This window comes from Schistocerca americana, chromosome 11 (assembly GCF_021461395.2).
Source record: "Schistocerca americana isolate TAMUIC-IGC-003095 chromosome 11, iqSchAmer2.1, whole genome shotgun sequence".
Classification (NCBI taxonomy): Eukaryota; Metazoa; Arthropoda; class Insecta; order Orthoptera; family Acrididae; genus Schistocerca; species Schistocerca americana.
The window spans coordinates 81632622-81658190 of NC_060129.1; the positions used below are offsets into that span (position 1 = coordinate 81632622).

The 25569-nt window shown below is 42.1% G+C and overlaps 1 protein-coding gene across 1 annotated transcript in view; it reads left to right on the plus strand.

Annotated features, from left to right (window-relative positions):
• Positions 1-25569, plus strand: part of LOC124553637 (E3 ubiquitin-protein ligase MIB2) — a 219376-nt gene that overhangs the window by 84593 nt on the left and 109214 nt on the right. The window contains exon 7 of the mRNA XM_047127508.1: positions 19786-20001. Within this exon, the coding sequence (XP_046983464.1) occupies positions 19786-20001 (216 nt within the window). The remainder of the gene's footprint in view (positions 1-19785; positions 20002-25569) is intronic.

Consider the following 25569-nt stretch of genomic DNA (forward strand, 5'->3'; position numbering starts at 1 on the left):
ACGCCCATTGGGAATTTTGATCAAAATAGCCCTACATCAACACGATATCGACCTTTTCCGCAGTTGGTAAATGGTCCATTTTAACACGGGTAATGTATCACGAACCAAATACCGTCCGCACTGGCGGAATGTTACATGATACCACATACATATACATTTGTGACTATTACAGCGCAGTTGATCACAAAGTGAAAAAAGTGGTCCAACTAAAACATTCATACTTCTTTATGTACTACACGAATATGTAATAAAAAATGTGGTTTCCTATTTAAATAAACACAGTTGATATCCGTTTGACGTATGGCAGCGCCATCTAATGGGCCAACCATAGCGCCATCTGGTTTCCCCCTTCCAGCTAGACAAGTTTTGTTCTTTGTAGTTTTTTCATTTGACGCTTATTTCGTGAGATATTTGGCCCGTTTACTATCAATGGACCACCCTGTATAGTACCTCCTCATTAGTTACGTGATCTACCCATCTAATCTTCAGCATTCTTCTATAGCACGACATTTCGAAAGGTTCTATTCTCTTCTTGTCTAATGTACTTATCGTCCATGTTTCACTTCATACATGGCTACACTCCGTACCAATACTTTCAGAAAAGAGTTCCTGACACTTACATCTATACTCAATGTTAACAAATTTCTCTTCTTCAGAAACGCTTTCCTTGCCATTGCCAGTCTACATTTTATATCCTCTCTACTTCGACCATCGTCAGTTATTTTTCTCCCCAAATGCAAAACTCCTTTACTACTTTAAGTGTCTCATTTCCTAATCTAATTCCCTCAGCATCACCTGACTTAATTCGACTACATTCCATTATCCTCGTTTTGCTTTTGTTGATGTTCATCTTATATCCTCCTTTCAAGACACTGTCCATTCTGTTCAACTGCTCTTCCAAGTCCTTTGCTGTCTCTGACAGAATTTCAATGTCTTCGGCGAACCTCAAGGTTTTTATTTCTTCTCCATGGATTTTAATACCTATTCCAAATTTTTCTTTTGTTTCCTTCACTGCTTGCTCAAAATACAGATTGAATAACATTGGGGATAGGCTACAACCCTGTCTCACTCCCTTCCCAACCACTGCTTCCCCTTCATGTCCCTCGACTCTTACAACTGCCATCTGGTTTCTGTACAAATTGTAAATAGCCTTTCGCTACCTGCATTTTACCCCTACCACCTTCAGAATTAGAAAAAGAGTGTTGCAGTCAACATTGTGAAAAGATTTCTCTAAGTCTACAAATGCTAGAAATGTAGGTTTGCCTTTTCTTAATCTAGCTTCTAAAATAAGTCATAGGGTCAGTATTGCCTCACATGTTCCCATATTTCTAAGGAATCCAAACTGATCTTCCCCGAGGTTGGCTTCTACTAGTTTTTCCATTCATCTGTAAAGAATTCGCGTTAGTATTTTGCAGCCGTTACTTATTAACTGATAGTTCGGTAATTTTCACATTTGTCAATGCCTGCTTTCTTTGGGATTGGAATTATTATGCCCCCCCCCCCCCCCCCCCCCCCCACACACACACACACACACACACACACACAACTGTCTTCCTATGTTGTGCCCATTCTACCACTAGGTCTTTCTTGGCCCATGGTGAGTGTACTGGAGTAAGGTGGGCTGCAGGGTGGGGTGGGGAAGATGGAGAGAGGTGGGAGGTAGGGATAGTTTTGGGGGAAGTGTCTAGCAGCTCGTGTGAGAGTGGGGAGCCATCTGTTGGCTAGTTGTGGGTGCAGAAAGAGGGGACAGGTGGCAGACAGCTGTGTGTGTGTGTGTGTGTGTGTGTGTGTGTGTGTGTGTGTGTGTGCGTGCGTGTGTGCGCGCGCGCGGAAGGGGGTGGGGGGGTGGGGAGTGCATTTCTCCTGCAGTTTGAGAAAGGAATTTCATTCTGAAAGCTGGCGTAGCAAAGCTCTGTAGTGTTTAATAAAAAAGAAGAAGAAAGAAAAAGGGGGTTTTAAAAAATCGTTAATGGCTGTGAAAAAAGGGAAAGAATGAAATGCAAATCGGACTTCGTATTACAGAAAAGTTATCGGACTTCGCGGTTCGGAAAGGCTATTGTTGGGGTGGTCCTTGTGGTGTTTCTGAGCAAAAGTCAAACCAATTTCCACTACAAAAATTATTTGCAAAGGCCGTCCATTGTCTCTCGAGAGCGGAAGCTTAATGCAGACGTAAAAACTTATTAGCTAGTCTTGGTCGGATGAAGACGAAAAAACTTATTGACGTGTAGACGTATTGTGGAAGTTTGTATGACATTTGGAGGAGAGAAGCAACATAAAATAAATTGCGTTTAATATCAAGACGGTTTTGTATACATTAGAAATTCCTGGACAGTGAAACTTATTGCAAGATTTCGGAGCAGACTTTTCACGCAGAAATGAAGTAGGAGATTTTTGAAGACCTGGATGCCACACGAAAGAAGACATGTTAACTTGGTAAAGGATGAACTCTTATCTACGCCATTTCCCCCTGTCAGTTACATTTTGTTATTCTCTGTTCTTTTTCAAATAATTTTTGTGGTGGAAATTGGTTTGACTTTTGCTCAGAAACGCCACAAGGACCACCCCAACAATAGCTTTTCCGAATCACGAAGTCCGATAACTTTTCTGTAATACGAAGTCCGACTTGCATTTCATTCTTTCCCTTTTTCACGGTCATTAATGATTTTTAAAACCCACTTTTTATTCACCATTTCTTCCCACATTTTCAACCTTTTCTTTTCTTCTCTTTTTCTTTTTTATTAACCACTACAGCTCTGTACCTCTCATTCGTGTATCTGTCAACAGCGCAGCACTTTTGCCTTTTGGCGAGTCATCTCTCTGTTCCTAACTAATTCGTTATTCTCAACCGGAACTTTCCGTGCATTATTTCATAGCCGGCCGGAGTGGCCGAGCGGTTAAAGGCGCTATAGTCTGGAACCGCACGACCGCTGCGGTCGCAGGTTCGAATCCTGCCTCGGGCATGGATGTGTGTGATGTCCTTAGGTTAGTTAGGTTTAAGTAGTTCTAAGTTCTAGGGGACTTATGACCACAGCAGTTGAGTCCCATAGTGCTCAGAGCCATTTGAACCATTATTTCATACGAGATGTTACAGAGCCGAGATATTTGGTGGTTGCAGACACTTTACATTAACTGATGTCTTTGTGAGTATGAATACTGTCGGCAGATGTTTCGCACGCAGATGTAACTCGTGTGATTACCAGCCACGAACTTAAAAGGCATAATTAGACATAAAGGTGTTGCATGTTTACTCACTGGTCACAGACTTTTACACAAACCGACATAATGGTGTTATCTGTGTGCTGACCAGATGAAGACTCGCAATTTTGGGGGACAGGTTGCCTATATAAAGACAGGCATAAGAACATGAAACTACTTAATGTTTTGAAAATTGACTAAATTAGATTTTGGTATTCTGAATGGATTCTTAAGACTTTAGTATTATCTGGTTTATGAAAAATGTTTCTGGTTCACAAAAGCATATGAAATATAATTATTCATCCATAGTCTGAAATCCCCTATTTACAAGTAGGCATCCATCTTGACGGAATTGTCTCATTTTTGGTGAAAGTGTAGCTTAAAGTCCAACTTAAAGATATCACTGTAGGTGTTCGAAATGGTCACAATTAACATCGACACACAAATGATGCCACCGAACTGCAGCACGAACTACTGATTGCAACGTGTTTAAGTGGATATTTGCACGTGAATGTACAACCGATTCTCGAAGTTTGCCCAGTGTGCATGGCTTTTGTCTAAATGACGTCCTTTAGTGTTCCCCACAGGTAAAAGTCCAGAGGAGTTAGCTCTGGGGAACATGGTGGATACTCCACAGCACCTGTACACCCTATCCATCTTCCTGGTAGATTTTCATTGAGATATGTCCTAACACGATTTTGGTAATGGGCTGGGGGACCATCTTGTTGAAAATAAACTCTTTCATCTCGATACAAGTCTCGGATGGCAGGTAAAATGGATGTCTGATTGAATGACCCAATCAAGCCCCGGTAAGACAACCGACACCACACATTTACTCCCAGCAAATTCACAGCTTTGTCTACACGGACGTTTGGATTTTCGGCGGGGTAGCACTTCCACTTTGCTGGCTTCAGAATTCGCCGAACACTTGTGCAACCCACTCCAGTTTCACGGGCACACTGTCTCACAGACTTCTGTGGTGAGCGAGTGAATTGTTGTAACACATGACGGGAGTTAGCTGGACTTGATACTGTTACAAGGCGTCCAGATCGTTGTTTGTGTACATCTTTAACACAGCTTTCGGCTTCAAATTTGTCTCGAATGCGACAAATCGTTAAACGTGTCGGTGGCTCTGTTTGATACTCATTTCACCATTGCCGTTGAACCTCGATGTTTTCGTACTTAAAATACCACTTCAAAACTGACTTCCTTTCATCGAATGTAAACCTTGCGCCGGCCATGTTTACTCGAGTAACTAGGTGCAACTGAGAACAAAACACTGACTATCTGGTGACTGTCATCTGACAGAACAAAACAATGCAATACAATGCTTGTGTTTCGATTGCCAGAACTACAAACTATTACACTACCAAAGATGAAACCACTCCGTCAATTAGTTTGGCAGTTATGGACTTTTACACAGTGGATACATTTTTTTTGGACCCCTTTGTATTATGCAGTAATCTCTGTTTCTGACTGTATACCTTATAAATTCCCTACCATTATGAACTGTTCTATTGGGTACATATCTACCCAGTGATGGTCAACTATTCTTTTAAACTTGAGCAAGATTTCTGTACATGCTCCTGCCCTGTGCTGAAAGTTTCAAGTTCCTCACTGAGGTAGGACACTACTGAGGATATAGATCATTCTGCTTGTTTACATTGTCCTCAGTGCTTTGGTAATCACTGTTGCCACAACCGCATCAAGGACTCTTATACCAGTTTCGATGTGAACTTCCTCAAAAAGGATTGTGCGTTGTTCCTTTTTGTTGACATTTTAAAAGATCACTTGACTATATTCTGCTATGGTAGTTATTGAAGGCGTAACGCATTACACCTGTGTTAAAATAACGCTGACCACTTTTCCCATTTTATATAAAAATACAATATTTCAAAGAAAAGAAAATTTTACAAACAATAATTACTCAGTTTTTACAAAAATGTTTAGTTAAAATAGGAAAAATCTTAGCACTGCTGCTATAGCTAATTGGTATTTTGGTTTTTTACCCAGTTATTAGTAAAAAATAAAAACACGTGTTATAACTAAGACCAAAGAAATACTAAAACATTCCAGTTATTCAGAAGCAAAATACCGGTATCGGTTTTAACTGGTCGGCTCATCCCATCCTCAGGGAAGAAGCAGCAAATGTGTGTTGTAGGAATCCAGCACACAGGCAGTGGAGCTGTTGTGTTTGTGCAGTTAGTGATGTGATGCAGTGATGTGGAGATATGGAATGGGGAAGGGGTGGCAGGACGAGGGAAGGAAGGGAGAAACACTGGCTGGAGGGTGTGGGTGCACGGTCAGTGGAGACCGAGGCGACGAGGACTACGACAACAGAGGACGTGTTCTGAGGATGACTCTTGTGTGCGTAGTTCTGAAAAGCTAGCTGGCGGAAAGGATGCGGAGGGACCGGGTCGTGGAGAGCAGCCACTGAATTGACACTCTCACCTCGGCAGCACGTCAGCTGCCAGGTGGTAACTCCCCTGCTTTGGAGATACACTGCGTCCGTTTGTCCTAATGACGTGTGAAAGAAATAGAATATTCCTGCTCAATATGCTGTCCAAAACAAACACTTAACTATAACATAATGCTCGCTTGAGGTCACGACTATCCTCCTTTGGTTAGACAGATGACGGTATAACACGTCACTTACTCCAAAGTGATGTACTATCCCTCACTTTACTAACATTTCACCCCCTCCATCCTCCATCTCCCATATCTACATCTACATCTACATCCATACCCCACAAACCACCTTACGGTATGTGACTGAGGGTACCTCGAGTACCTCTATCGGTTCTCCCTCCTATTCCAGTCTCGTATTGTTCGTGGAAAGAAGGATTGTCGGTATGCTTCTGTGTGGGCTCTAATATCTCTGATTTTATCCTCATGGTCTCTTCGCGAGATATACGTAGGAGGGAGCAATATACTGCTCGACTCTTCGGTGAAGGTATGTTCTCGAAACTTCAACAAAAGGCCGTACCGAGCTACTGAGCGCCTCTCCTGCAGAGTCTTCCACTGGAGTTGTATCTATCATCTCCGTAACGCTTTCGCAATTACTAGATGATCCTGTAACGAAGCGCGCTGCTCTCCATTGCATCTTCTCTATCTCTTCTATCAACCCTATCTGGTACGGATCCCACACTGGTGAGCAGTATTCAAGCAGTGGGCAAACAAGTATACTGTAACCTACTTCCTTTGTTTTCGCACTGCATTTCCTTAGAATTCATCCAATGGATCTCAGGCGTCTGCTTTACCGACGATTAATTTTATGTGGTCATTCCATTTTAAATCATTCCTAATGCCTACTCCCAGATAATTTATGGAATTAACTGCTTCCAGTTGCTGACCTGCTATATTGTAGCTAAATGATAAAGGATCTTTTTTTCTATGTATTAACAGCACATTCCACTTGTTTACATTGAGATTCAATTGCCTTTCCCTGCACCATGTGTCAGTTCATTGCAGATCCTCCTGCATTTCAATACAGTTTTCCATTGTTACAACCTCTCGATATATCACAGCATCATCCGCAAAAAGCCTCAGTGAACTTCCGATGTCATCCACAAGGTCGTTTATGTATATTGTGAGTAGCAATTGTCCTACGACACTCCCCTGCGGCACACCTGAAATCACTCTTACTTTGGAAGACTTCTCTCCATTGAGAATGACATGCTGCATTCTGTTATCTGGGAACTCTTCAATCCAATCACACAATTGGTCTGATAGTCCATACGCTCTTACTTTGTTCATTAAACGACTGGGGGGAACTGTATCGAACGCCTTGCGGAAGTCAAGAAACATGGCATCTACCTGGGAACCCGTGTCTATGGCCCTTTTAGTCTTGTGGACGAATAGCGCGAGCTGCGTTTCACACGATCATCTTTGTCAAAACCCATGCTGATTCCTACAGAGTAGATTTCTAGTCTCCAGGAAAGTCATTTTACTCGAACATAATACGTGTTCCAAAATTCTACAACTGATCGACGTTAGAGATATAGGTCTATAGTTCTACACATCTGTTAGACATCCCTTCTTGAAAACCAGGATGACCTGTGCCCTTTTCCAATCTTTTGGAATGCTACGCTCTTCTGGAGATCTACGGTACACTGATGCAAGAAGGGAGGCAAGTTCCTTCGCTTACTCTGTGTAATATCAGACTGGTATCCCGTCAGGTCTAACAGCTTTTCCTCTTTTGAGCAATTTTAATTGTTTTTCTATCCCTCTGTCATCAATTTCGAAATCTACCATTTTTGCGATCTGTGCAGCAATCTAGAGAAGCGACTACAGTGCAGTCTTCCTCTGTGAAACAGCTTTGGAAAAAGGCATTTAGTATTTCGGCCTTTAGTCTGTCATCCTCTGTTTCAGTACCATTTTGGTCACAGTGTGTCTGGACATTGATTTGATCCACCTACCACTTTGACATAAGACCAAAATTACTTAGGATTTTCTGCCAAGTCACTACATAGAACTTTACTTTCGAATTCATTGAGTGCCTCTCGCACTGCATTTCGCTTCATGTAGTTTTAGTTTGTCTGCAAGGCTTTGGCTATGTTTATGTTTGCTGTGAAGTTCCCTTTGCATCCGTAGCAGTTTTCTTACTCGGTTGTTGTACCACGGTTTCTCTTTTCCATCTTGATCTTGCTTGGCACATACTCAACTAATGCATATTGTACGATGGTTTTCAACTTTGTTCACTGATCCTGAACCCTATCTGTACTTGAGATAAAACTTTTGTGTTGAGCCGTCAAGTACTCTGAAATCTGCTTTTTGTAACTTCTGCTAAACAGAAAAATCTTCCTACCTTTTTTAATATTTCTATTTACAGCTGAAATCACCAATGCTGTAACCACTTTATGATCGCTGATTCCCTGTTCTGCGTTAACTGTTTCAATTAGTTTGGGTCTGTTTGTCACCAGAAGGTCTAATATGTTAGCGCCACGAGTCGGTAATCTGTTTAACTGCTCAAGGTAGTTTTCAGATAATGCATTTAAAAAAATTTCACTGGATTCTTTGTCCCTGGCACCCATTATAAACGTTTGAGTCTCCCAGTCTATATCTGGTAAATTACAATCTCCACCCAAAACTATAACATGGTCGGGAAATCAACTCAAAATATTTTCCAAATTTTCCATCAGGTGTTCTGCCACAACAGCTGCTGAGCCAGGGGGCCTATAGAGACATCCAATTACCATGTCTGAGCCTGCTTTAACCGTGACTTTCACCCAAATTATTTCACATTTCAGATCTCCGTCAATTTCCTTCGATACTATTGCACTTTTTATCGCTATAAACACGCCTCATCCTTCACTGTCCAACCTGTCTCTGTGGTATACATTCCAATCTGAGTTTAGAATTTCATTACTGTTTACATTTGTGACCATTTATTAATGAGAGCTGTTCTTGGACCTTTCTATAGACGCTCCTGCAGTTTACTATTACCACATTAATATTGTCATTCCACATTGCATTTTGCCTACTGCTACCTTGTCGCGTCTCAGGAGCGATCTTGTTGGGCCTAGGGAGGGAATTCTCTAACCTAAAAAACCCACATGTGCACTCCACACATACTCCACTACCCTTGTAGCTGCTTCCTGCGTGTAGACCTATTCAGGGGGACCCTACATTTCTCCACCCGATAGCGGAGGTCGAGAAATTTGCACTCTAGATCTTCGCAGAATCGTCTGAGCCTCTGGTTTAAGCCTTCCACTTGGCTCCCAACCAGAGAACCGCGATCGGTTCTGGGAACGACACTACAAATAGTTAGCTCAGTTTCCAGCCCGCGAGCGAGGCTTTCCGCCTTCACCACCTCTGCCAACTGCCTGTATGAACTGAGGATGACCTCTGAACCCAGACAGCAGGAGTCATTGGTGCTGACATGAGCAACAATTTGCAGTCGGGTGCACCCAGTGCTCTCTATCGCTGCCGGCAGGGCCTCCTCCACATCTCGGATGAGACCCCTCGGCAAGCAGACAGAGTGAACACTGGCCTTCTTCCCCGAGCTTTCTGCTATTTCCTTAAGGGAAATTCCAGCAGCATTTCCTGAACATTTGTGAAATTACAATGTGTATATTGCATACGGTTGTGCTATGAAATAAACAAGTTAAACATTACAAGGAGTCATCTGGTGACATTATTTGCAATTACATTGTATTCGGCTGCTACTCCCTTGTTTTAAGATACTTGTTGTATGTCTCTGTGCTCAGTCTAAAGAAATCGTTATTCAAAATGACATAGAGGCTGAAACCAGTTGTGACAATAGAAACAGCAACACAACACCAAGTCCCTGAACGGAGAAAATCTCCGACCCAGCCGGGAATCGAACCCGGGCCCTTAGGATTCACATTCTGTTGCGCTGACCCCTCAGCTACCGGGGGGGCGGACGTTAACTTTCTTGAGGTGTAGCCAATGTAACTATAATCATGTGTGTAATGTTGCCGTTAGTTGCATTATTGAATCAGATGGCTAACTTCTTCATAATCTGATTGGATGGAAAGTTGGCAGTGATCAACGAGAGCTACAATAGTGCCTCTGCTGGTATTGCATGAGAACAGATTTCTAACTATTGCACATGCAGTACTCTTTAATATAAATATGTGAGCTAAATGGGAATTATTGGCATATTTATTTCTTAAACGAAGAGCAGTGATTTTCATTTGTGGGAAGATGTTACCACTTAGTGTATCATCTATGTTTATATAAAAACATGATGATTTTTGTAGTGGTTGTTAGACTGGGACCTGACAGCGCAGCTAAAATTTAGCTCCACATTCTACTGTATTATATTCTATCCTAGAGAAGCCTATTTCATTGTATTGTCACATATCTACATACAATCAACAACACAATGTGACCATTATCAAATGCAGTTCTCTCATTGGGTCCACCATTTTACGTAATCAGTAAACACTGTCTGTTGCAAAATGGTAAACAGTACTTTACATTTTTTTCTTAAATAAAATTAGAGTATGATGCAGTGAGTTTTATGATTTGATGTTATACAGGGTGGTCCCGAATTCATGGTACAAACTTTAATGGTAGGTGCAGGACATTGTAACAAGGATATATTGTATAGGAATGTATAGTCCCAGGTGACGCGGTGAGGCGTAAACAGGGGAAATAACGGCCGAAAGGAAAACGAAAGATTTTATTGAAATCGTTGTTGACAAGTGTCATGTTTACAGTAAGTGTTCAAAATTGCGTCCACCATGAGCGATACATGCTTGACAGCGTCGGTGCAGCGATTGGCGTACACGTTCAAAGATGCCTGGTATTTCACGCACACCTGCAGCAGCTACAGATATGCGAGCAACGAGATCCTCATCTGAGTCAACTGGAGTCTCATAAACAAGACTCTTAAGATGTCCCCATAAAAAGTAATCGAGGCAAGAGAAATCAGGAGATCGGGGTGGCCAAGGGACTGGTCCACCACGCCCAATCCATCTAGCACCAAACGTGGCATTCAGGTAATTCCGTACAGCAGTGCTGAAGTGTGCTGGCGCTCCATCGTGCTGAAACCACATGCGGTTACGAATGGCGAGCGGAACATCTTGCAGCAGTTCTGGTAACACTTCTTGCAGAAAAATAAGATAGCTTTCGCCACAGAGTCGCGTGGGTAGTAAGTATGGCCCAATCAAAAAGTCGTTCACAATACCAGCCCACACATTAATACCGAAACGTTGTTGATACGCATGTGGACGCGTTGCATGTGGATTATCTGTTGCCCACACATGGGAATTGTGCGCATTAAAGACACCCTCGCGTGAAAATGTCGCTTCATCTGTAAATAGCACATGACCTACGAAATCCGGCTGCAACGCACATTGCTGCAACAACCACTGGCAGAAGTTCACGCGAAGAGGATAATCTGCCGGATTCAATGCTTGTACTTTTTGAAAATGGAAGGGGTGTAAGCGATTTTCATTTAACACTCTGCATACAGTCTGATGACTCACATGTACGTCACGCGCAACAGTTCTTGTGCTTGACTCGGGTCTATCAGCCACTATGTTCAAGATGCGTTCTTCCAGTCTTGGAGTGCGTACAGCTCTTAATCGACCAGCGTCATGTCTGTTGACGTCGAACGTACCTGTTTCACAAAGTTGACGATGTAACCGTTGAAAAATTCTATGATCCGGCATTCGTCGATTAGGATACTCCACGCGATACATTCGTAACGCAGCTCTGGCGTTACCATTTGCACGGCCGTACATGTAATGCATGTCTGCTTTTTCTGCATACGTAAAGTCACCCATCGTCTACGGCAGCACGATTGTGAATGGCGCTTGTCCCTACTGCGATACATCATGTTCATCTACTGCCCTCTACCGGCAGTGACACCAACCGATCACTCCATTTCTCTTTCCCCTGTTTACGCCTCACCGCGTCACCTGCGACTATACATTCCTATACAATAAATCCTTGTTACAATGTCCTGTACCTACCATTAAAGTTTGTACCATGAATTCGGGACCACCCTGTATATGTATCTCCTTTACACTGTGGCGCTGTAGACGAGTGTGTAACAAATGTCCAGGTCTTGTAATATGAGGTATGTCCACAAAGTAAGTTCCATTTGGTTATATAAAACAAACATATACAGGTACAGAAAAAATATTTATTTTACAAAAATCTACAACTGTTAAACTACTTTTCTACACAGCTTCCGAAATTTTGTAGGCACTTGTCATAGTGTGGCACAAGTTCTTGTATGCCTTCTTCATAGAAGGTTGCCGTCTGTTTATTCAACCTTGTAGTAACATGTTCTTTCAGCTTATCATAATTGTTAAAGTGATGACCACCAAGGACAGAGATTAGGTGTAAGATGAGATGAAAGTCGCTAGGAGTAAGGTCCGGGTTGTACAGAGGATGATCAAACGCATCCCGGTGAAATTTTCATAAGAGTTGTTTGGTCACATTTGCCGTGTGAGGTCTGGCATTATCGTGGGGAGAAACAACACCTTTTGGCAGTATTCCCCGGTGCTTGTTCTGTATTGCACAGCGCAATGTATTAATGGTCTCGCAGTAACCGTGTGCGTTAGTTGTTTGGCCTCATGGTAAGAAATCAATCAGGAAAATGCCTTTCTGTCCCAAAAAACAGTGCACGTGACTTTTCTAGGTGTCAAGATTTGCTTAGCCTTAACCTTTGTGTGGGTTTAAGTGTGCCTCCATTCCATTGATTGCTGTTTTGTTTCAGGGGTGTCGTACGATATCCTAGTTTCATCCCCCGTGACTATCAGAGAAAGAAAACCATTGCCTTCTTCATTGTAGTGTGTCAAAAACTGAAGTGCACTGCCCATCTGTCATTTTTTGTGTTGTTCAGTAAGAATTTAGGGTACCCAACGTGAGCAAAGTTTTCAAAATTTCAGTTTTTCAGTAACAGTTTCATGAATTAGTGATCCTGAGATTTGCGGAACTTCTGTAGCAAGGGCATTAAGTGTAAACTTACGTTTGTGCTTAATCTTCTCTTCAGTTGTGTGATCCAGTTCATCAGTAACCACAAACGTTCATTCTTGAACAGTCTGACCCATTTTCTAACCATTAAATCACTCGTAGCAGTTTATCCGTAAACCTCGCAGACTTGCCAATGAATTTCCTTTGGTTTAAATTTCTTTGCATTTAGAAAACAAATCACAGATCTGATGTCACACGCGGCGGCATTTTCAATTACGGCCGACAATATAAAGGAGCACTACGGAACACACTGATACGTGTTGCAAACCGGACACAATAGGAGGACCAGCCCCCCCCCCCTCTTCCCCCCCCCCCCCTCCACTTGTTTATTACATCAGAGAAATACACATTTTAAGACAAAATTTAACTACGTGAAATATTGCTCCCAGTAAAGGTTAACATAAGCAGTGACAAAACTTAGTTCTCTTAAGGGTTTCTGCTGGCAACAAATTTTGAGGTGGCAATGTAAGGTTTATATCAATTTAGCTCGAACACATAGCTAGTGATTGAATCATGACACAGACACTTTAACAATTTTGGCAACAAATAAATAGCGTGAATTTGTACACGCAGTAACCAACTAATCAACAGCCTTGCCATTGAATAAGTAGTAGGCCATTTGGAACGAATTAGCAACTAGGAGAGTTAATACCAACAGTCTTTAAATGTCTTGCTTTCCATTAAATAAACAAACTTACAGTAATTAAATGAATAACAAATCAAACATACTACGCTCCACTCAAAATCTTCAGTGGAAGCCAAGCCAAAATGAAGATTCCATTAACTGACTAGCACTGAAGTCACACTAAAGCTCATCTCTGTGTTCCCAGACACACATGGGGCAGACTTATACAAGACAAGATTTTGAAGGGAGCACATCAGTAAAACCAGTAGTGGAGCTAACTCGTGACACTTACTAGACCGGGGTAGAAAGTGATATACAATGAGGGTGCCTTAGTGCTATATTGCGCTACAAAATATTAATTCAAATGACCAATTCAAAATTAAGTACACATAAACCAGCATTAATGAACGAGGAGTGACACTAGGTCGCTCGAAGGGATGACAACACTTAATTGAAAAGACGAATACCGGAGGTGGCAGTAACATTAAACACCTTCTCTGAGTTTTAACCAGGAGTCGCTTCCCGCTATACAAGTAAACATTTAACCAAGCACAAGGAAGGAACCCCAAAGAGAAAATTCAAATAAAACCCCAAAAAGATTATAAAGGACAGGGAACTCCAACTATTTAAATTTAAAAGAATTAGCTCTCCTCAAAGAGCCGGCCAGAGTGGCCGTGCGGTTGTAGGCGCTACAGTCTGGAACTGGGTGACCACTACGGTCGCAGGTTTGAATCCTGCCTCAGGCATGGATGTGTGTGATGTCCTTAGGTTAGTTAGGTTTAATTAGTTCTAAGTTCTAGGCGACTGATGACCTCAGAAGTTAAGTCGCATAGTGCTCAGAGCCATTTGAACCATCTCCCCAAAGGCAGTGTAAACGCTAAGATCACACTTAAAGAGTCCACCAAAACTGATTACAAAAAGTCTTGTACATTTGCTCCTTTTCTTTAAAGGAAACACAAGGCTGCTTAACTCCTGCTGGACGTCCGGTATGGCTTGTGTAGGATACAGCAGGCAGCAACCTAAGCTAAGCGGTCGCAAGACACGGCGAGTAAATTTAGGAGAGCAGACAGCCAGGCAGCCAACACACATCCTCCATCCTGAACCGGCAGACCGCGTACAACCAACTCCACATGTACGTGGTGGCTTCCCACCTCGTACCTCGCAGCATCTCAGCATTTAGCACGAGCAAACGTCAACTGCCACTCGCCCCACGAATCCGGAAAACAACAAGACAAGCAAAGATAAAAAACATCGAAGGATCGATAATGGATATCTAAGAGACTGGCACGCCGGCAACGAGCGCCACGGCTCGGCTCACACACGTCGGCAGCAGCGATCTAAAAATGGCGTACACGTCTTCTCCTCGAGTCAGAGTAACTGCCGTGCTCAGAACTGCGATCGTAGTGCTGCCACTGATAGAAATAGAAACGGAACTTACTTTGTGGACGACCCTCGTAAATCTTGTGCATCTGCTCATGTTTTTGATACAGGCATTAAAGTGCTGAATGTATTTATGAACTAGAAACCAAATAGAAAAGATCTACTAGAGGAAGTTGAAACAAACTATAATCCTTTAATGTTTGCTAGGAACATATGGACTGCCAGTACGTAAAACTTCTTCAGCTTTTTCTTTCCTACGTTCAATTTCAGTTCCTATCTCATTCACAAGGGACTGGATACTAATGTTGGTGCCATGAACAGCCTTCACATACTACAAAACTTTCTTTGGGTTTTGTAGAAGAGCATTTGAAAGTAGTCTGCTATGGTAGACACTAAAGGCTTCACACTTTGCTCTCTTGACACCAAATGTGTTCCATTCAGCATCCCCCTATCTCTAGTCCTATGCTGTGTTTGACACCTATAATAATAATTATTATTATTATTATTATTATTATGTAGTATGGAGAATTTCTGATTCCACTGTTCCCTGTCTTCAGCTTTTTCCTTCAGTCAGTTGTACCTCCTTCCATCTTTCATGTCGTCCAGATGTTGAATTCTTCATCTTCCTTATCGTGCGTTTCCTCTGAGTTTCCCTTCGAAGACATCATGTACGAGTCCCTCGTGTCTAAGTACATGTCCAATCCAGTTGGCCTTTCTCTGAAGAATTATATGCAGAGTACTTCTCTTCTGTCGTACTCTTCGCATTACATCATCATTTTTTATGCGATCTGTCCACTTGATCTTTTCCATTCTCCTCCAGCACCACATTTCAAAGCTCTCTAAGTATTTTTTCTCCTTCTTTCTCATGGTCCATGTCTCTGCTCCATACAGTGCAGTGCTCCAAATGCAATTATCAGTTTTTTCCTCAGTGCCAAACTCAACTTGCTGGTCAGCAGAGTCCTTTTCTTGGTGAAAGCAGCTTTGCCCATGGTGATTCGTGCTTGGATTTCGTTGGTGCAGTGGGCATCCTTTGTCGTAAAACTTCCCAGGTACTTGAACTGATTCACATTTTCCAATATGCAGTAGTTTCTGTTTTTTTTTAGAAGTTTCTTGAAAGTGACTGTATACTGTGGAAGTTCCCTCCCATTATGAACTATTCTACTGGGCACATACGAATGCATTGCATGGTCAACCGTTGTTTTAAACTTCAGCCAGGTTCCTCATTGAGATATGACACTCCTGATTTTTTTATCAAGTTTACGGAACATATACAGGGTGTTACAAAAAGGTACGGCCAAACTTTCAGGAAACATTCCTCACACACAAATAAAGAAAAGATGTTATGTGGACATGTGTCCGGAAACGCTTAATTTCCATGTTAGAGCTCATTTTAGTTTCGTCAATATGTACTGTACTTCCTCGATTCACCGCCAGTTGGCCCAATTGAAGGAAGGTAATGTTGACTTCGGTGCTCGTGCTGACATGCGACTCATTGCTCTACAGTACTAGCATCGAGCACATCAGTACGTAGCATCGACAGGTTAGTGTTCACCACGAACGTGGTTTTGCAGTCAGTGCAATGTTTACAAATGCGGAGTTGGCAGATGCCCATTCGATGTACGGATTAGCATGGGGCAGTAGCTGTGGCGCGGTACGTTTGTATCGAGACAGATTTCCAGAACGAAGGTGTCCCGACAGGAAGACGTTCGAAGCAATCGATCGGCGTCTTAGGGAGCACGGAACATTCCAGCCTACGACTCGCGACTGGGGAAGACCTAGAACGACGAGGACATCTGCAATGGACGAGGCAATTCTTCGTGCAGTTGACGATAACCCTAATGTCAGCGTCAGAGACGTTGCTGCTGTACAAGGTAACGTTGACCACGTCACTGCATGGAGAGTGCTACGGGAGAACCAGTTGTTTCCGTACCGTGTACAGCGTGTGCAGGCACTGTCAGCAGCTGATTGGCCTCCACGGGTATACTTCTGCGAATGGTTCATCCAACAATGTGTCAATCCTCATTTCAGTGCAAATGTTCTCTTTACTGATGAGGCTTCATTCCAACGTGATCAAATTGTAAATTTTCACAATCGACATTTGTGGGCTGACGAGAAACCGCACGCAATTGTGCATTCACATCAACAACACAGATTTTCTGTGAATGTTTGGGCAGGCATTGTTGGTGATGTCTTGACTGGGCCCCATGTTCTTCCACCTACGCTCAATGGAGCACATTATCATGATTTCATATGGGATACTGTACCTGTGCTGCTGGAACACGTGCCTTTACAAGTACAACACAACATGTGGTTCACGCATGATGGAGCTCCTGCACATTTCAGTCGAAGTGTTCGTACGCTTCTCAACAACAGATTCGGTGACCGACGGATTGGTAGAGGCGGACCAATTCCGTGGCCTCCATGCTCTCCTGACCTCAACCCTCTCGACTTTCATTTATGGGGCATTTGAAAGCTCTTGTCTACGCAACCCCGGTACCAAATGTAGAGACTCTTCGTGCTCGTATTGTGGACGGCTGTGATACAATACGCCATTCTCCAAGGCTGCATCAGGGATTCCGTGTGACGGAGGGTGGATGCACGTATCCTCGCTAACGGAGGACATTTTGAACATTTCCTGTAACAAAGTGTTTGTAGTCACGGTGGTACGTTCTGTTGCTGTGTGTTTCCATTCCATGATTAATGTGATTTGAAGAGAAGTAATAAAATGAGCTCTAACATGGAAAGTAAGCATTTCCGGACACATGTCCACATAACATACTTTCTTTCTTTGTGTGTGAGGAATGTTTCCTGAAAGTTTGGCCGTACCTTTTTGTAACACCCTGTATATCTTTCTGCTTGTATTAATTGTCCTCTGTACTCTGGTAATCATTGTTGCCACAGCCGTGTCATAATCACTGACACCAGTTGTGATGTGGATGTCCTCAAAGAGGTCAGGTCTATTTATTGATGTCAGATGCAATTATTAGTGGTGGTTTGAAATATAGAAAAAATGTGGATTTCACTACATTTGACGGTTGAACACACAAGGGAGCTGCGGCGATTTTTGTCACTTGGTATGATAAGGATGCTGAAGAGTTTTTGAGCCACATTTTTACTGGTGATGAGACCTGGATTTTTCATACGAGGGTGGTTTGAAAAGTTCTCGAAATTGCCACGAGAGGCCAGTGCTAGTCCAACGAGTTGTTGACGTAACATTCATTGGACTGTTGCCTGTAAACATGTGCCACATAAGTTCTGTTGGAAGAGAGCTGTGGCAGTGATGTCGCTCTGTTGTTGTTTCCACGTAGTGATTTGTGAAGATGGAAAAAACGGAGATTCGAGTAGTGATTAAGTACTTCGTAAAGAAAGGTATGAAAGCCGAGGACAAAGGGACATTCGTGCCAATTTCCAGAATACACTGGGGGACTCAGCTCCTTCATATTCAAGTGTTTCCAAGTGGACAAATGAATTTAAATTTGGTCGGGAAAGCTTAGGTGGTGATCCACGCATTGATCGGCCAATATGTGTCACTACTCCAGAAATCATTGTGAAAGTGCACAAAATGGTTATGGAGGATCGCCGATTGAAAGTGCGTGAAATTGCTTGTGCCTGCCAGATGTCATCTGAAAGGGTATATCACATTTTAACTTAATAATTAGAAATGAAAAAATTATCTGCAAGATGGGTGCCATGACCCTTGACGCTAGATCAAAAGCGCATGAGAATGGACATATTGGAACAATGTTTGGCCTGTTTTAGGAGAAACGAAAACAATTTTTTGTGCCGTTTTGCGACCACAGATGAAACTAGGGTACACTACTATACCCCAGAGACAAAACAACTGTCAAAGCAGTGGAAACATGCTGATTCTCCACCACCAAAGAAAGCAAAGTCAATTCCTTTGGCAGGAAAGGTCATGGCATCAGTGTTCTGGGATGCAAAGGGGATTCTGTTTGTAGATTATCTTCCCACTGGGCAAACAATTACTGGAGAATACTATGCTAACCTCCTGGATGAATTGCATCAGAAGATGCACGAATAACGGCCAGGATTAGCAAGGAAGAAAGTCATCTTCCCTTAAGACAATGCATGGCTGCACACATGTGCTGTTGCAATGGCAAAATTATATGAACTAAGGTATGAACTGTTGCCACACCTGCCTTATTCACCTGATACGGCTCCGTCAGACTTCCATCTCTTCCCAAAACTGAAAATTTTTTTTTGGTGGACAAAGATTCACTTAAAAAGAAGAATTGATAGCTGGAGTTGACAACTATTTTGCAGGCCTGGAGGAAACTCATTATATACAGTGAAATAGCGTATTTCATGAACCCCAACAAAAAGAAACAAATTATGAGCACCAAAATGTTTACAGGCCCTGTGTTCCAGGATTAAAAGGACGTCTTGCTCATTGACTTCATGCCTAGAGGACAGTTCGTAATTGCAGTGGCCTGCTGTCCAATCCTTTGCTAGCTACGCCACATCATCGAAAACAAACGATGTCGGTTGTTGTCTGGCTGCATTGTGTTTCTTCACGATATTGTTCACCTGCACTCTGCTGCATTGACAAAGGATTTGGTTTGGCAGTTTAAGTGGCAAAGTTTTGAACATCCACATTATAGCCCAGACTCGTTCCCAAGCGATTACCTTCTTGTTCCCAAATTGAACAATTTTTTTGGGGTGGAAATCACTATGGAAATGGCAATGAAGCGAAAGTGGATGTTACTGACTGGTTCGACAACTTGGTGGCAGTCAACTATGCTGAAGGCACAGGAAACGTTGTTGAGAGCTGTGACAAATGTTGAAATTCGAATAATTATTGTGTAAAAAATAGCTGAGGTGCCAAAAAATGTTGTACAATAAGTTTTGCTGCATTATGTGGATTTGAAAGTGTTGGGAGGAACAAGTATACTTTACTTTTAAAACCGTCCTAGCATTTTTATGGCGGCATACTTTGCTCGTTCCTGTGCAAGAATAAAGGTAAGTGGTTAATAGTGCAGGTTACTTTTTCTTAGTGTTACCTTTATGACTACTGTTATTATTTTCAAATAATTATCTGAAACAACTGCTACAGCCATTGCTATGCGAAGATGAGTGTCACAGTAGTTTCCCGCTTTTTTCCTACGCAGTACATCGGTACAGTCGGGACCGTGCACCGGGTGACGGAGCGCGGGGACATTCGCGTGCGCTACGAGGGCTGCAACAACCGCTGGACACTGCACCCTGCGGCGCTCACCAAGGTGAACACGTTCGCCGTGGGAGACACGGTGCGCGTGAAGGATGACTTGGCACTGGTGCGCGAGTACCAGAAGGGTCACGGGGAATGGAGTGAGGCGATGCGACCGGTGAGTACCGTCGTATTCTGCTCCCGCATGTAGTTGTCTTGTGCTCAGGTGGGAGACTATCCAGTTGTTCATATCTTGTGCTTTGTGAATGGGTTTTGTGCCTTTCATTTGACTGCTGGGTGTAATTTTGTGAGAGATTAAAACTATGTGCTGGAACAGGACTCGAACCTGGAACCTTATCGACTCAACTGTCTGGACATGACTCATTACTTGCCCTCAAAACCACATCCTTTCCACTTGTAGAGCTCTTTCTTTCTTGTACCCTGTGCTATTCATCAAGGAATTAAACCCACACCTAAATTATCTGTCAGTTTGAATGTTGTTGTGGTCTTCAGTCCTGAGACTGGTTTGATGCAGCTCTCCATGCTACTCTATCCTGTGCAAGCTTCTTCATCTCCCAGTACCTACTGCAACCTACATCCTTCTGAATGTGCTTAGTGTATTCATCTCTTCATCTCCCTCTACGATCTTTACCACCCACACTGCCCTCCAGTACTAAATTTGTGATCCCTTGATGCCTCAGAACATGTCCTACCAACCGGTCCCTTCTTCTAGTCAAGTTGTGCCACAAACTTCTCTTCTCCCCAATCCTATTCAATAACTCGTCATTAGTTATGTGATCTACTCATCTAATCTTCAGCATTCTTCTGTAGCACCGCATTTCGAAAGCTTCTATTCTCTTCTTGTCCAAACTAGTTATCATCCATGTTTCATTTCCATACACGCCATACAAATACTTTCAGAAACGACTTCCTTACATTTAAATCTATACTCAATGTTAACAAATTTCTCTTCTTCAGAAACGCCTTCCTTGCCATTGCCAGTCTACATTTTATATCTTCTCGACTTCGACCATCATCTGTTATTTTGCTCCCCAAATAGCAAAACTCCTTTACAACTTTAAGTGTCTCATTTCCTAATCTAATTGCCTCAGCATCACCCGACTTAATTAGACTACATTCCATTATCCTCATTTTGGTTTTGTTGATGTTCATCTTATATCCTCCTTTCAAGACACTATCCATTCCGTTCAACTGCTCTTCCAATTCCTTTGCTGTCTCTGAGAGAATTACAATGTCATCGGTGAACCTCAAGGTTTTTATTTCTTCTCCATGGATTTTAATACCTACTCAGAGTTTTTCTTTTGTTTCCTTCACTGCTTACTCAATATTCCGATTGAATAACATCGGAGATAGGCTACAACCCTGTCTCACTCCCTTCCCAACCACTGCTTCCCTTTCATGCCCCTCGACTCTTCGAACTGCCATCTGGTTTCTGTACAAATTGTAAATAGCCTTTCGCTCCCTGTATTTTACCCCTGCCACCTTCAGAATTTTAAAGAGAGTATTCCAGTCAACATTGTCAAAAGCTTTCTCTAAGTCTACAAATGCTAGAAACATAGGTTTGCCTTTCCTTAATCTTTCTTCTAAGATAACTCGTAAGGTCAGTATTGCCTCACGTGTTCCAGTGTTTCTACGGAATCCAAACTGATCTTCCCCGAGGTCATCAGTTTGAATAGACGATCATATACAGGGTGATTATAATTAAAGCTAAACTTTCAAACCGTTGTATAAATAACACCACTGGTCAGAATGACGTCAAATTGCAACAAATTATTATCAGAGAAGGGGGAAAATTATGGCAGATGCGAAATGAGTAGTTACAAAGTGTAGCAATAGAGGTGCTGTAAGCATCACAATTTAATAGTGGCCGACTACAAATGACAAATGAATCGTACAACAATGCCTGAGGTGTATGTCTGACGTTAAAGAAATTGTACTACTCGGTGTGCATGGGTGTACAGGTGTGATACTGTTAGTTACATAAGCCATCCACCACAACAGCATCATTACATTGGATGGGAAAGATCTGTTTTTAATTGTCCTGAGGCCAAAAACCACATGAAAAACTTCAATCAAAATCAAATCACTTATTAATTTCTGTGTAACTGGTGCAAAACAAGTTCAATATGCTGTCAACCATTTCTGCAACAAGCTGAAATCGAGAAACAGCATGTTCCACAACTGATCGAAGTGTTTCCGGAGTCACGTTCAGGATGTGTTGCGCAATGCGTGCCTTCGGTACAGTGCTAAGTATGCAGACAGAACACTGAACACATCTTTCAGACAGCCCCACAGCCAGAAGTCACCCAGATTAAGATCAGGTGACCGGGACGGCCAGGCTGTAAGGAAATGGCGGCTGATGATTCTAGCATTTCCAAAATGGCGCTCAGCAGCTACTTAACTGGATTTGCAATGGGCGGAGATACGCCATCTTGCATAAAAATGATCCTATCCGCGCTATTGGTGAACTGGAATGACGTGGTTGTGCAAAAGACACTCGTAGCGCATACCAGTAACGGTACAGGTAACAGGACCGGAAGCACCTGTCTCTTCAAAAGAATATGGCCCTATGATAAATGCTGCCATAAACTCGCACCACACAGAGACCTATTCAGGATGAAGTGGTACTGGTTGATTTGCATGTGGATTTTTCGTTGCCTATATTCGACAGTTCTGTGTATTGACATATCCCGTCAGATGGAAGTGGGCTTCATCTGTCCACAAAATCTTCCACGGCTAATCATTGTCCACTTCCATGCGAGCAAGAAATTCTAAAGCAAAGGTCACTCTTGCTGGCAGGTCAACAGGAAGCAACTGGTGCACATAGCAAAGAAGGATGTTTCGTAGGATTTTACACCCCGTGCTCACGGGTATGCCCAATGTTCGGGCAGTTCTCCGTGCACTACACGTTTGCACACCACCACCCGTCTCCTCCTGCATTGCTGTGGCCACTGCTTCCACTGACATGGAATCAATTCATTTCCTACCTCTACCCGGTTTCACACCAAAAGAACCCGTCTTTTCGAATTTCCGAATGATTTTCTCCAGGCCCATGGCACTCGTCAGACCAACGACTTTTTAAAACCCTTCAGTGTCCGGAACTTCTGCAGAGCGACGTGTGCACAATCATCATTCTGGTATTACAGCTTTACAAGCAGAGCGTGATCCTGCATTGAGACAGCCACGGCGAACTTTGCAGACGCGAAAGGAGGAAAAGCTGTGTACCGAGCGTGTTGATACCAAATTCAGTGCGTTGTGCGCATGACAGCAGTTTTCATTTACATATTCTGATGCATACGGCACCATCTATTGATCAATTTTCACACTATTTTTGTCTTCTGCCGTACGTTTTCCGCCTTCTGATAATATTCCAGTAATAATGGTAATAATAATATTGACTCACAAGACACTAAAATAATTTATCGGCACACATTTTTAGGGTCATTTCATGGGGGTATAATTTTTACAAGTTTTTCATTGACATTCCCCCTTTTAAATAAAATATGATTTCTTCCAGTACATAGTTCTTTTACAACTTTACCCCTCTGCTTAGAAGATTTAGATTTATGTAAGTGTTTTATTCTGCAAATTATGCTTCACAAGCAGTTTTATAAATTTCACGTAATGGGTTTCCTCCCCAAATTCAGTTGCTGTGAAGTGATGCTCACTGTTTATAAGTAAGAAACGTCTCTACAGTTGCAGCGAAGTGTTCTCGGGTGAGGTAATTCTACAAACTTCTGTAAATAGTATGTGCTTTAGCACAATAAAAGTGTGGGGTCAGAACAAATTTCCTTATTTGCTGAAAATCTTGTGATACTTTACCACTAGCTTGAAGTTTCAAAAGCCACTCCAACAGATCCATTACATTTTTGCTGCTTAACATTTTACAAACTGCACTACACATTCTTTTTATTTCTTCTATTTTTTTAAACTTTTTATTTATCTATTTATTTTTTCAAACTAGCAACTAAAGTTTCTAACTGTACTGTTCTTGTTTAGTGTTGCTTATTAAATTGCTCAATATGCTTCTTCAGTAGCACTTTCTTTTCTTTTACTCTGTCGTATTGTACTTTCAGCATTTTGTGATTTAAGCACAGTAACTGTGGTCATTATACTAGGTACGAAAAGAATGACTTTCCACAATAAAAGTAGAATAATAATTTTACAGCCTAAAAGAGAAATTATTGATATCTGGAGTAAAATTGAATTGTAGACTTACTGTGAGTTACTGATGTCTCATTAATAGCATTATCCTGCATATTGTCAAAAACTTGCTTTCTGGGTAGTGGTCATAAGATTTTATCCTTTATTTGTAGTATATTGAAAAAGTGAAGATGGTTCGTATTTCCGTGGATGAAAGGTTCCTGTGGTCATTTGTTTGGTATATACATTTCTCTTCGAAATGAGTTGAGCAAAGGTAACTAGCTGTAGTTGTAAACCGGTTGTCTTGTTTCATATTTACGACCCATTTCTTTCATAGTTCCTCTTCTTTTAAAGAAAATTTTTGATTAATGAAAACCAAATTACTTTCCTGCATTTATCTTATGCATAATTCCAATTCCTATACAGTCATTGATGCTTGAAAATATTTGTTCTACTAATACAGTTATTCATGATATGAAATATTTGTTGTTTTATTGTTTTGGTTTGTGCAATTGAATGCTGAAGATACTGGAGGTTCAGTTTATATTTTGTTACACAAATCATCTCACTTTTCTTCTTGTATGTTCTTAGGGATTATTCCCTCCAGTTTGTCCCCATATAGCAAAATCACCCTTTTAAATATTTGCAAATGGAAATTTTAATTAACAAATGTAGTACCAACTGGAGAGATTGGAGACTTATAAGGAACTTGTACCTGGGACAAAGGGTAAAGGTACAACTGAACTACGGAGAAACAAACAGTGTGGAAATAGGAAGGGGAGTGAGACAAGGATGTTGTCTGTCGCCAAGTCTCTTCAACCTGTACGGAGAAATGCTGGAGAGAAAAGCACTGAAAGTATGCGGAAACTTCAAAGTAGGACGACGTCTCATCGACACCGTCAAGTATGCAGACGACCTGGTAGTGCTCGCCTAAAATCAGAGACAGCTGCAACACGTGATGAACAGTTTGGTGGAAACGGGAAGAAAACACGGCACGGAAATCAACATCGAAAAATCAAAAGTGATGCGCATATCAAAACGTGAGAAACACGTGAAGATAACTGTTGACAATCAGGAGCTAGAAAATGTGAATCAGTTAAAGTACCTGGGAAGTTTTACCACAAAGGATGCCCACTGCACCAACAAAATCTGAGCAAGAATCGCCGTGGCCAAAGCTGCTTTCAACAAGAAGAGGACTCTGCTGACCAGCAAGTTGAGTTTGGCATAGAGGAAAAAACTGATAAAGTGCTACATTGCACTGTATGGAGCAGAGGCATGGACCATGAGAAAGGAGGAGAAAAAATACTTCGAGAGCTTTGAAATGTGGTGCTGGAGGAGAATGGAAAATATCAAGCGGACAGATCGCATAAAAAATGACGATGTACTGCGAAGAGCAGGAGAGAAGTATTCTGCGTACAATTCTTCAGAGAAAGGCCAACTGGTTTGGACGTGTACTTAGACACGAGGGACTCATACACGATGTCATCGAAGGGAAACTCAGAGGAAACGCATGATGAGGAAGATGAAGAATTCAACATCTGGACAACATGAAAGATGGAAGGAGATACAGCAGACTGAAGGA